Consider the following 13,166-nt stretch of genomic DNA (forward strand, 5'->3'; position numbering starts at 1 on the left):
CTCAGTCTCGCAGCATGGGTGCTGTGGGGCAACAGGCCGTCCGCCCTGCTGGTGCATGGCCGCTGCGGCGGTGGTTGCCGCATGGCTCCGCTCCGTTAGGGCGTTAGGACCCACTACGAGGTTTGCCGTGAAGGGGCAGTGGGCTTCATACAGTCTGATCAGAATGTTAAACTGAAAACCTCATGTTCAGTATTTAAATTTTTGCCTAGCGGCTTTAGATCAACGTATGATTTTGGGATGTGCGGTTCATGCTCTTTTTTTTCTTTTTGCACATAGGATTAAATATACTATTTGGAGTTCTATATGGGGGACACTATACTATATTGAGGGCTATGTGGGGGCCATTATACTATTCGGATGGCTATATGTGGGACAATTATAATATTTAAAGGGCTATGTGGGGTGTATTGTACTATGTTGAAGGCAATGTCAGGTGCATTATACTATGTGGAAGGCAATGTTTGGCGCATTATACTACATGGAACGCTATGTGGGGGCCACATTATACTAAATGCTGGGTTATGTGGAGAGCATTATAATATTTGAAGGGCTACGTGGGGGTCATTATACTATATGGTGGTCTATGTGTGGGGCAATTATATTTGAAGGGCAATATGGGGACACTGTACTACATGGAGGGCTATTTGGGAGCCTTTATACTTTTGGAGGTTTATGTGGGGGCCAATATTCAGTTTGCAGCGCAATGTGAGGTGCCATTATACTGTCTGCATGGCTATGTAGGGGGCCATTATACTGTTTTTAGGGCTATGTGGGGGCCATTACAGTGTTTGCAAGGCTATGTGAGGGGCCATTTTATTGTTTGCAGGACTATGTGGCGGATCATTGTACTGTCTGCATGGTTATGTAGGGGGCCATTATATTGTTTGCAGGACTATATGGCGGACCATTATACTGTCTGCAGGGCTATGTGGGGGGGTTATACTGTCTTCAGGGCTATGCTGAGGGCTATTATACTGTTTCCAGGACTATGCTGGAGGTCATTATATTGTTTGCAGGGCTATGTTGGGGTCATGATACTGTTTGTAGAGCTATGTGGAGGGTCATTATACTGTGTAGAGTGCTGTGTGGGGGGTTCACAGTTGGGGTATAATACTGTGTTGGCGTCAACATACTTTGCTAGGGAGAGGTATAGTAGGGTCATCATACTGTGAATGTGGGGGTAGTTAGGAGGAATTCACTTTGGTGTCTCATACTATGTTTGGGGGCACTTTTGTTGGCATCATACATTAGGGAGACAATGAAAGGGGAATCTAGGGGCTTCAGAAGAAGGAAAATTACTTCAAAGTTGTGAGATATGCTCTTCTGTGACCCTTCTGAATATTAATTTTTCTTTTAGGAGGTGAGCTAGGGGGGACTTCTGCTACATGGTCCCATGATTTCTATGTATGCCCCTGAATGCACCTGAGTTATTTTCTAATAAATCAAGGGCATTTTATGCCAGTGTGCTTTATATTAAGACTGGCAGAAAATACACGTGTTTTAATAAACCTCCCGAATTGTCAGGAGGAATGGGCCCAAATTCCGACCAAATATTGTGGAAGCTTGTGGAAGGATATCCCAAATGTTTGACTTAAGTCATTCAGTTTAAGGGCACTGGTACCAAATACTGCTAGACAAAGAAAATAATTAGTAATATCTGAAAAATGTCTGAAAAGTTTAACAGTAAAATGCAAAAGTGCATGTTTTTACAAGCAACATCCAACCAATCAATGAAGATGAGAATATCCCTTTAAGTCCTTTATTTTATTACATGGAGAATGGTAATGGTATTGTTATGAAGGTGTTCTCACTCACATTAGATAAACTCCTTGTACAGACTAGAAAGGCTCTAGCTGCACACCTAAAAAACACCACCTAGGACCTGGCTCCCTAAAAGGCCATCAAGGGGTTTCTCATACCTCCTGAGGAACAAGAGGCCAGGCAACAACACACTACTAAATGGGAAAGACAAGTGTGAGGGGAGATACAAGACCCCAAGGTGAGAAACTAAGACACATTCAAATAAGTAGATAATTAATTACATAGTAGATAATTAAGAAAATATTACATATAATGAATATATGAAATTATGTCTTCTGAAATATTTTTATATGGTTCAAGGATAAAGCAGAAATTCATGTTAATTATGACATACAGTATCTGTCTTATAATATACTAAGCAAACTGAATAGTATACTTCTTTCTTCCAGAAACAACTCCACATCCGACACAGTAGTCCAGTCAATTTTGAGATGAGGCAGAAGCTAGGTCCTCTCCAAAAAGAAAACATTGCCTCTAGGTTTGTGTTTTTTCTGGGCAGATTTGGGGTGTTCACAGATGTTACAGTTGGCACAAATTAAAAGTATGCAGGTGTCATTTTTGCTATTAAAAAGCAGTCAGATTTCCTGGACATGTTTTCTAGATGTAATCTATATGTGAGTCCAGAGAAAGCTGCTGATCGGATCCATGTATGCAGACATCAATGAAGCCAGAAGTGTTACACCTTCACTTGGCACCACAGACGGGTCTGCAAAAAAATTAAAATATATAAGTAGAATGTTATATATTCTAGGATATAGGAAATGCTTTAGAATAGACACAATCATCTACATTATTTGTGACCACAGCCAAACTCTATTTTTATAAATTAAAGAACGTTTCCAGGACCTGCTATTGATGGACTGTCCTCCGGTAGTTGCAGGTAGCAATATATTTACAGTTATCATATCAGACACCGCTACTGAAACCTACTAATAAATAGGGTCCGTAGGGGACTGGTGTCTGTCATGTGCCAGAACATTCATAGCATTGTGGTTTCCATCATACGTGAAAATCACAGCATAAAAATAGCCTTATATTCCCACATATTGCATTGATTAATTGCTGAGCTGTTTAGAAAGTATTCCAATAATACAGAATATAAGGATCTTTGGAACGCTATGGGTGTTTTTGTCTTTTCTGCTCCTTTTCGTCTTTCTTTTAGTTCACACTATATTTAGACTGCATTGTTGCTGATCCTCCTCTGTTATTTTGGCTATTTTTTATCTGCCAAAAAACCTGATAGATCATGTATGTGAAATGTAAACATGTGAATGAGGCCTTATAATATAATGTTATTTCCTCAACAGTTACTGCTCTGTTTCCCAGAGAATAACACATTTGCAATAGGTCTTGGCTGGTTTTGTGCAGTTTAAGATCATATTTGCTTATTTGTAATAGAAATAATTTTCATATAACAGGCTTAAAAAATCTCACCTTTTGACGGTCAGTATGGTACTTTTTAGGGTCAGTATGGCAGGCACCGCACTGAATAAGAATGGTGCCTCTGACTGCGGTGCCTCTTGTCCTCACTGGTTTCCATGTTATTGAGTGTTGTCCCTACACACAGTTTAATAGTTATAAGGGGGCGGTGCTTTGACATGGTTGCGGGCCAATCATTATGAGTGACTCACTATCCCTTCCCCCCCCCCCTTCATGTTAATGGGCTATATAACGCTGGGTTATTTTCCTCTCCCCCTCCTTCCCTCATTTTCAGTGGGTCCCGGAGGTGCTTTTGTGCTGTCCGGATAGGAAGCATGGCAGACCCTCTTTTGGAGGCCCTGCGGTCTAGAATTGACAAAGAAGGTGAGCAGTGGTGGCTGTCCCTGGTTGCTGGACTCAATGCTCATCCCTCCAGCCCTGCGGGAGCGCTTTTAGCGCAACCCCCAGCAGCAGACATTCTCCTCACAGCACCCACAGTCAAACCCTCTGACCCACAAGTAGTCACTCACCAGGCGACGACAGCAGTCGACGGGCGAGGAGGCAGGCGGTCCGCACGGCGTTCCCGCCCTCCTGCACGCCTCAGGGAGAGCTCTCCTGTTCTGACAGGAAAATCACGACAGTGCCATGATAGGAGTAGACGCCCGCCCACAAAACTCCCGCCCTCACATCAGCTCTCAGCTATAGTAGCAGGGCCCTGCAGCAGGAGTGATTCACCTCAGGCAGTATTAACCCCTTCTGCCCTTCCCAGGCAGCCACAGCAGGTACCGTCCAGCCCTTGTAATACAGCTGTCATTACTGCTGTTCATTCTGAAGCCCCACATTCCAGCTCTGTGCCTGCTGTGATTGCTGTGGGGGGAAATCATAGTACACAGGCTTCAGGCTCCTCACGAGAGCAGATTAACCCTTTGCCTGTATCCACTAAAGATGTTGCCTCACAAGACTTACAAAAAAGTGTAACTTCTGTACATGATATAGTGTCAGCAGCTGGGGTTTTACAACACTTTTCTGCCCCTGCACAAGTTCCTCAGCATTATGAAGCTTTAACACCATCTGCCCCAATGTTATTTGACACTCAGCTTCATTCACAGCGTTTACCAACTGTTATTACTACCCCCATAGGTTCGCAACCGCAGCATGACAGTACCTTAGTGACCCATGCTCATGTTACACATTCGCACGAAAGAAGACACGACAGGCGTAAGCGCCGTAGGTCGTACTCAGCATCTTCCTCGTCCCCTCATTCACGCCGTAGCCACCGTACGTCTGACCAGCATAGGAGGCGTTCGGTTCACTCACATAGGAGATCAAGTTCACGTAGATATGCTAATTCTCGGTCCTCGAGGCGACGCTCACCATCATCTTCATATGAGATGTCCAGCGAGTCTGCGAGTCCTGATAGAGAGATTGGACCTGCCCGGGTCAGAAGAGAGTCTCAGGCAGCATCAAGGGTTTACAGCCCGGTCGAGCAGTGTGCACCTCCCGGGGCTTCAAGCCAAGGTCTCAATTTTTCATCTTCGTCTGCTGGAGCCGGAGTTCCTCCATCTATGGGAGTCCCTCCTCCAGTTGTTGGTTCTGGTGAGTGTTCATTTTCAAGCGTTAATTATCCTGATAGTACTACTTTAATGGCCGTTTTTAAAGCAATGTTGGATCAAATTCCAAAAGTGAATTGTCGTGAAAAAGAGGATTTAAAAATTAAGTCACTAGCCAGTGTACATAAAGATGCTTTTTATTGTGGGGTTAGCGCTCTTGGTTCGCATGTAGATGATGAAACAAAAATTAAGATCTGGAAAAACGAATATTTCGATATTTGGTCTTTGATTTCAGTAGATCAGCACACAGTAGATAAAGAAAGACGACCAGTTGAGAGGGTTTTTGATAGGAGTAAGCAAAAAGTGGCAAAAACAATAAACAATTGGTTACAGGCTTTTGCAGTATTAGGGTGTATTATGGGGCAAAAGCACCCCGAACGCTGTTCTGAACTATTCATCTATCAAGATATGATTTACAATTCATATAGGGCATATGGTGGTACGGCCTGGTGGAGATATGATGAGGAGTTCAGGAGGCGTTTGGGTATTCAACCTGAGTTAGGATGGGGGGTAAAAGCCACCGATGTTTGGCTCCGCCTTATGTTATCTCAGAAACAGCCCCCCTTTCCAACATCGACTGCTGGACACACATCAACAGGCACCAATTCAGTGGTCGTACGCAGACCCGGAGCCTGTTGGCTTTTTAATGAAGGGCATTGCCGATTTTTCGGCTTGTGCAAGTTCAAGCATGAATGCTCTGCGTGCGGGGGGGCCCACCCCGCCGCAAAGTGTACTCGTCCGGCAGGAAAATTACCATCCAAACCACAGCAAACCGATCGCAAGGACACCGGTGAGCGTAACCGCGATGGGCCCATGGCTAAATCGGTACCATAAAAAAGATGCAGCTGGGCAAATTCGTTTTGGTTTTACGTTCGGCTTTTTTATTCCGTTTAAACTCCAACGTACAATTTCTTTTTCCAAAAATTTGAAATCTGCAGCTTCCCATCCTGATGTTGTTAGAGAAAAAATTTCAAAAGAAGTATCATTGGGTAGAATGGCTGGGCCTTTTTCATCCCCGCCTTTTCCATATTTTAGGGTCTCCCCTTTGGGGGTTGTACCCAAAAAAGAACCAGGCACATTTCGAATGATTCACCACCTGTCTTATCCTAAAGGTGTCTCCGTTAATGATGGTATACTGCTGGAGGATTCTTCAGTAGCATATGCATCATTTGATAAAGCAGTAGTAATGGTCCGAGAGGCAGGCCCTAGAGCCTGGCTGGCAAAAGCGGATATCGACTCTGCTTTTCGGTTATTACCGGTTCATCCCGATTGTTTTCACCTGTTAGGCTGTCAAGTAGATGACCAGTATTACTATGATATGTGTCTCCCTATGGGATGTTCTATCTCATGCTATTATTTTGAGCTTTTTAGTTCCTTTTTGGATTGGGTAGTGCGTTACGAGACAAGCTGTAATGCTGTTACGCACTACCTGGACGATTTTCTTTTTGTGGGACCAGAGGATTCTAATCTATGTGCAATTTTAATTAACAAATTCAAAAAAATAGCGAGTGACTTTGGTATACCGTTGTCTGCGGAAAAAACAATCGGTCCTGTTCAAAAGTTAACATTTTTGGGCATTGAGATTGACACAGTTTCCATGGTATTTAGATTGCCATCTGAAAAAATTCAAAAAATCTTGAGTTTAATTCAAGGTTTTAGTGCAGTTCGTAAGGTAACATTGCAACAAATGCAATCTTTGTTGGGTTTATTAGTTTTCGCCTGCAGAGTCATGCCGGTAGGCAGAGTTTTTTCTCGCCGGCTGTCTTTGGCTACCAGAGGTGTGTCAAACCCTAGTCATAGACTCCGTATTACCAAGAGTATGCAGGCAGACCTGGAAGTTTGGAAATCTTTCCTGCAGACGTACAATTGTCATACTTGCTTTATGCCAAAAGAGGTTTTTAGCCAGGATCTCCAGTTATTTACAAGCGCAGATGTTTCTTCCGGTTTTGTCGTGGTTTTTGGTGATCAATGGTGTAAAGAAAACTGGCCTACATCTTGGCGAACTCTAGGTATTTGCCAGGATCCTGCCTTCTGTGAAGTGTTTTCAATCGTTCTATCTGTCGACCTTTGGTTTGACAGTTTAGCTAATAAGAAGATTGTTTTTCAAACTTCACACCCAAAAACCGCACTTTGCATAAATTTTATGTCTTGCACGTCCCTTCCAATCTTATGTCTGCTTCGCCGTCTTGCATTGTTATGCCTCAAATATAACATATGGCCTCGGGCTCAACAACTTTTAGTCTCTGATAACAGATTGTCTGACATGCTACCACATTTTGATTGGCAGGTTTTCAAGAACAGTTTTCCCAGCGCTCAACCGGTGGGCTTGCCTTGCCCCCTTTCTCTTTGGGAAACAGTGGCGAACAGTTGATGCCTCTGGTCCGTTCTTCAGTTGTCCCATCAACATGGCAGTCTTACGGTAAGGCATGGGAAGAATGGTGTTCATTGATACGTGGGAGGCCGGTACACTTGTCTGATCAATACAGATTACAAGTTACAATCGAATTCATTAGTCAACTTTTAGACAAAGGTATATCTGGATCATCGGCGCAGCAACGTTTATCTGGTTTAGCTTTTTATTTTCAGTTGTTAGGTTGGGTTGATGTTACTAAAACATTTCTTATCAGACAGGCATTGAAAGGGTGGAAGCGGGTGCAACCAAGTCGTGAATGTAGGCGCCCCATTTCCTTATCTCTCCTTCATACCATTATATGTTCAACTAATGAGATATGTTCTTCTCATTTCGAGTCATTATTATTATCTGCTGCATTTGGTTTAGCCTTTTTTGGAGCTCTTCGCATCAGTGAGCTCGTTCCTCAGTCTAAGAGTAGTTTGGAGGGAGGTTTATTGTGTGACGACGTGGTCCTAGTTAAAGACTCATTACGCCTTCGCCTCCGCAAGTCTAAGACAGACCCAGCAGGCAGAGGTACTTGGCTTTTGTTGCATCGCTATTCTGGGCAAGTTTGCCCTGTTCTTTTAATTATCGCCTATTTAGAGGTCAGACGTTTCGGTAGGTTTTTCCTTGTTCATTTAGATGGTTCGCCGTTGACTAGGTATCAATTTCAAGCATTATTCGGCAAGTGTTTAACAGCATCTGGGGTACCAGTTCGTGACTATGGTACCCACTCATTTCGAATTGGAGCTGCGACAGAGGCAGCTAAAGCAGGTTTGCCCGATTCAGAGGTACAAAGGATCGGCAGATGGCGATCAGCTTGTTTTTCAAGGTATATTCGTCCTGATCTATTAATTTAATCTTGTCATCTTCATTCCAGGTTCGGGCAGTCCAACTGTGTGGCTGTTAGGCCACTCCTACATATTTTGGGCTGGTCAAAGGGCTGAATTCCGCCCAGGCGGTAGGAACCTAGGCTTTCGAGGCCTGAATTTTTCTTGGCGGGGGATAAAAGGCTTACAGTGGCCGCAAGTTTTGCCTGAAATAGTGGATATCTCCAAAGAAGCCAGGAGTCCGGTAGTTCTTGTTTTACACGCCGGCGGTAATGACTTGTGTTCTTACAAAATTGCGGAGTTAATAACAATAATGAAGTCAGATATATCCCGTTTTCACAGCTTCTTTCAAGAACTTATATTTGTTTGGTCGGAAATAGTTCCTCGGTCGGTCTGGCATGGTGCCAGAGACGGCATGGCTATAGAGCGCACCAGGAGAACAATAAATGCCCGGATTTCGAAATTTGTTAGGGAAAGGTTTGGTGTTGTTATAAGACATAAGCAATTAGAGGGGGATAACAGAGCACTGTTAAGGCAAGATGGTGTACATCTTACAGATATTGGCCTAGATATCTTTTTATCAGGGCTACAAGATGGAATTGAGCAGGCTCTTTTGTTGATGGGTGGGGGTCGGAGTCATGTGTAAGGACACATGATCCTTCCGTGGCGGGATTTAAAGAAAGGACACATGGGTACGGCTCGTCGGCTGACGTGCCTGTGAATTGACAACAGGGCATTTGGCGGCGAGCGTGGTTAATTAATTTTATGTGCCTTTCTAAGTGGTTAAAAAATATGTTGACAGTTATAAGAAATGAATTAATAAAAGCTGTGACCGACCTTCACCCATCAATTATTGTGTTCTTGTCTTATTCGTATGTTTTAAGGGTTATGTGTGGAGGGATCATGGGTATGCTGGGTGGGGTCTCCGCAGTCTGGCAGGCACCGCACTGAATAAGAATGGTGCCTCTGACTGCGGTGCCTCTTGTCCTCACTGGTTTCCATGTTATTGAGTGTTGTCCCTACACACAGTTTAATAGTTATAAGGGGGCGGTGCTTTGACATGGTTGCGGGCCAATCATTATGAGTGACTCACTATCCCTTCCCCCCCCCCCTTCATGTTAATGGGCTATATAACGCTGGGTTATTTTCCTCTCCCCCTCCTTCCCTCATTTTCAGTGGGTCCCGGAGGTGCTTTTCCCACCCTCCCTCCCCTTTTTAATGTTTGTTTTGTAACATTGGTATTTTATTTATTTTAGATGCAAGTCACAGCGGGATTTAAAGAAAGGACACATGGGTACGGCTCGTCGGCTGACGTGCCTGTGAATTGACAACAGGGCATTTGGCGGCGAGCGTGGTTAATTAATTTTATGTGCCTTTCTAAGTGGTTAAAAAATATGTTGACAGTTATAAGAAATGAATTAATAAAAGCTGTGACCGACCTTCACCCATCAATTATTGTGTTCTTGTCTTATTCGTATGTTTTAAGGGTTATGTGTGGAGGGATCATGGGTATGCTGGGTGGGGTCTCCGCAGTCTGGTTTACCATATCTTCCATTGATTTGCTCCACAGACCCCAAAATCCCTTCATTGTTTTAAATATCTACCGTATTTTTGAATTATAAAATGCTCCAGATTAAAAGACGCACCCCAAATTTTGAGGAGAAATATAGGATTTATTTTTATAAAATGGTCCTGCTTCTTATAATCCATGTATCTTATTGCTTACCGGGGGTGGTGGCTGTGATGAAGCAGGATCCCGAGGTCCTGCTGGAGGAGGCAGGAGTGGGGTGATGCTGCAGGCTGGGATGAGGGGATGTTCCGATGTGCGACGTGCCACTGCGGGTATCTGGTGCTGCTGCAGGTGTCCGGCGCTACGTGGGTGTCTGGAAGTGCTGCCTGATGCAGCTCTGGGTGTCTCCGTTGCTCTGCCGACGTTTTGTAAAAGGCCAGAGCCCCGGCAGTTCCATGGTTTCCTGTGAGGTGGACTCCGGGAAAATGGCCGCCGCGGGGTGGCGCATGCGCAGATGGAGATCTTGGCACCAAGATCTCAGGAGATGAGATTTCAGCGCTGAGATCTCATCTCCCGAGATCTTGGTGCCGAGATCTCCATCTGCACATGTGCCACCCCGGCGGCCATTTTCCCAGAGTCCACTGCACAGGAAACCATGAAACTGCCGGGGCTCTGGCCTTTTACAAAACATCAGCAGAGCCCCGACAGCACCAGAGACACCCAGAACAGCACTGGGCAGCACCGTCGGACACACCCATAGCACCACCGGGCACATGCAGCACCGCCAGACACCCCATCATCCCAGCCTGCGGCCTGCAGCAACGGTACCTTACGGTAAGGTATATGCGCATTATAAGATGCACCCCCATTTTCCCTACAAATTTTGGGGAAAAAAAGTGCGTCTTATAATCCGAAAAATACGGTAGTTTGTTATAAATGTCTGTTGCCAGATATATCTGTATTGCCATTTATTTTAGGGAGTTTTTATAACTTTGATGAACTTATATTAGATGCTCACCTTACATTAAGATCTTTGCAGTCAAGATCAGGTTAAAGACCAGAATCTTGGCAAACAATGTCCTCATCCCCATTACGGTTATGGAGAGCATATTGATTTCCTCCACGCTCTGAACTGGAAAATAGCAGAAATTAGAGTATAAGAGGTAATCCATTAAGTTCATGGAATTATAACAAGTAAAGAATCAAGCATTTCCTAATTCTATATTTTCTAAGTTTCCCAGTTTCTTGGATATTGTACTTATTGAAGATGAAATCTTGGACATACTGCTAACCAGAACATAATTATACAATGTAAAGAGAACATACAGTATCATCAGGATCAGGCATGTTAAACTAAAGGTATGACATAAATGCGCTGTTATAGTGATTTAATAGGTTCTTTCACTGTAGAAATTTGCAGCCTGGTTATTCTTTACTCAATATTAGAAATTTTGGGTGCCAAAAGCTGTTTGCGTATTGGGGTGGGCCTGTGGGACAGGACTGTGGAAGGGGTCTTCGGCTGTGCCATGCCTCCCAGCTGCCTCGAATGTTCCTATATTCATACTGTTTCAAATTTTGTGCCAGCGCCATCTTAGCTGTGGGTGGAACTTGCACAGATTGATCTGGTTGCAGGCTTCAGTAAAATGGTGCTAGTATTGGTGCATTCACAGATTTAGATCTCAACTCACTGAGGCATTTCACTGAAGACCGCCGGGTGGTCAGTCTGCACATACTCCAACACCATCGCTGTTTTACTGAAGCCTGCAAGCAGACTAATCTGCGCAAGTGCCGCCAGTGGCCAGGGCAGTAGTGGGGTAAAATTTTAAACAGTATGAAGATAAGGACAACCGAAGCAGCTGAGAGGTCTTGGCAGAACCACCCCAAGGCCCCCCCCCCCCCCGATGCCTGAACTGCTTATTGCTTCCAAATTTCTAATAATTTTTAAAGACTATTTAGGCTGTGTTCACACGATGCAGATTTGATGCAGAACTGCAGCGGATTTTTCTGCGCAGAAAAGGTGCAGTCCCGCACTGTGATTTACAGTACAATGTAAATCAATGGTAAAAAAAAAAAGCTGTGCAGATGGTGCCGAAAAATCAGTTCGGAATTGCTGCAGATTTAAAAGAAGTGCATGTCACCTCTTTTGTGCAGTTCTGCAGCGTTTCTGCACCCCTCCATGATAAAAATCCGCACTGGTAAAATCCGCACAAAAACTGCACAATATCCGCAACAAAAACGCACAAAAACTGCAGAAAATCTGCACCTGTGGATTCTGCCAGGAGATGCAGATTTAGTGCAGAAAATTCTGCACCACATTTCCTACGTGTGCACATAGCTAACAGCGCCTTTATATCTATACCCTTAGTTTAACATGCTTGATCCTGATGACAGGTTCTCTTTAAGTCCAAGAAACTATTAACTAAATAAAGCATGCCTGTCGTTAAAGGTAGTATAGGACCAATTTTCTTCTGGACATACAAAATTGGCAAAGTAGCATGGTATGGCAGTCAATCACATGGAATGTCATCAATATAATGCATGGACTTACATGCATATATGAGCATATACTATAAAAGTGTAAAGCCCTTGTAATGGGAGCTTTCCGATCACCGCTATCCATGCCTACACGGCATCCACGATAATGACCACAGACACAGGTCTTGTGGATAACAGTTGCGTTTACTTTCGCAGGAACGGGAAAATATGACACGGAGTAAATGCTTCACAGCTCACAGGGTTAAACCACAGCACATACAGTACACTGTTAGATGCTGACATGGAATTGAGGCTTCAGAACTTTATGAACCTGCTCCTTTAGCTGTAATTCTTGAAAGTTGTTATAGAGGGATTCGATTCAAAGTCTTTTGTAGCTTTATGCGGAAGATTTTACATAGCAAGAGTATTTCACCGACCTGGGAGTCCTGGGGAATTTCTAAGCTTATCAGGCCTACCAGAGGGTTTTGGAGAGAGGGAGCCTCCACATGTGCTCTGCTCCCAGAGACAGCTTGTTTCAGACTGGGGTTTTCCCAGCTCTCCTGGTCTAGACGGGGTGGAAACAAGAATAACCCCTCCTCTTGAAACCTCAGTTCTCATGTCAGAACTTTACATTGTATATATTTCACCAGCAGATAGCGCTGGAACACAATAAATGAGAAAATACCTTGAAAACTACATGAATCAAATTAAAGTACATGTCTTAATAACAGTAAAAAGGTAGCTAGAATGGGAGCTATAGTGTACAGGATTACTCACGATCCAGGGGTATTTAAAGGGACAGTCATAACCTGGACCAGGTCACTACAATAGGGTGTATGGACAGGTGTTATCATACTGAAGCAACGGCTACCCTGCCTTCAGGGTATTTCCCAATAGTTCGCAGAATAGCAGTCAAATATTGCTTGAAACGCATAACTTACGACAGTTTCTCTCACGTCTGCTGTCTGTCTCTTCTTCACCTTGATTATCAGTACCTGCATGATAGGAAAAAATTTAGTGATCTTCTATTCTAATGTTTCTGTGACTAATGTATTGTAATTTGTGATCATATATCAAACATTTACTGTATATAGTAGTTAGAAATCTAA

At 43.8% G+C, this 13,166-nt stretch overlaps 1 protein-coding gene and 1 long non-coding RNA gene across 4 annotated transcripts in view; one reads left to right on the forward strand and one right to left on the reverse strand.

Moving 5' to 3' along the window:
• Positions 1–1,740: 1,740 nt before the first annotated feature.
• Positions 1,741–13,166, reverse strand: part of LOC143817282 (uncharacterized) — a 32,620-nt gene continuing 21,194 nt past the window's right edge. Inside the window, exons 3-5 of the long non-coding RNA XR_013224103.1 lie at positions 12,999–13,052; positions 10,601–10,714; positions 1,741–2,527 (exon numbers count right to left, since the gene is read on the reverse strand). This is a non-coding gene — a long non-coding RNA (uncharacterized LOC143817282). The remainder of the gene's footprint in view (positions 2,528–10,600; positions 10,715–12,998; positions 13,053–13,166) is intronic.
• Positions 3,287–9,524, forward strand: LOC143817270 (uncharacterized). 3 transcript variants are annotated; one of them, XM_077298536.1, is made up of 4 exons: positions 3,287–4,836; positions 7,138–7,269; positions 8,123–8,341; positions 9,329–9,524. In XM_077298536.1, the coding sequence occupies exons 1-4, from the start codon at positions 3,576–3,578 to the stop codon at positions 9,349–9,351; spliced, it is 1,635 nt and encodes a 544-aa protein (XP_077154651.1). In that variant the 5' UTR covers positions 3,287–3,575; the 3' UTR covers positions 9,352–9,524. The 3 variants fall into 3 exon arrangements, with proteins under 3 accessions (XP_077154651.1, XP_077154660.1, XP_077154645.1); XM_077298545.1 differs by lacking the exon at positions 9,329–9,524 and having other exon boundaries at positions 3,289–3,624; positions 4,381–4,836; positions 8,123–8,922; XM_077298530.1 differs by lacking the exon at positions 9,329–9,524 and having other exon boundaries at positions 3,291–4,836; positions 8,123–8,922.

This window comes from Ranitomeya variabilis, chromosome 1, assembly GCF_051348905.1.
Source record: "Ranitomeya variabilis isolate aRanVar5 chromosome 1, aRanVar5.hap1, whole genome shotgun sequence".
In the NCBI taxonomy this organism is placed as follows: Eukaryota; Metazoa; Chordata; class Amphibia; order Anura; family Dendrobatidae; genus Ranitomeya; species Ranitomeya variabilis.

Bases quoted from the DNA above. Each gene is read 5' to 3' on its own strand.
- LOC143817270 (XM_077298530.1), top strand. From the start codon at position 3,576: ATGGCAGACCCTCTTTTGGAGGCCCTGCGGTCTAGAATTGACAAAGAA. The intron at 4,837-7,137 runs GTGAGTGTTCAT...TTTGATTGGCAG, and splicing joins TCCTCCAGTTGTTGGTTCTG to GTTTTCAAGAACAGTTTTCC. The intron at 7,270-8,122 runs GTAAGGCATGGG...TCTTCATTCCAG, and splicing joins ATCAACATGGCAGTCTTACG to GTTCGGGCAGTCCAACTGTG.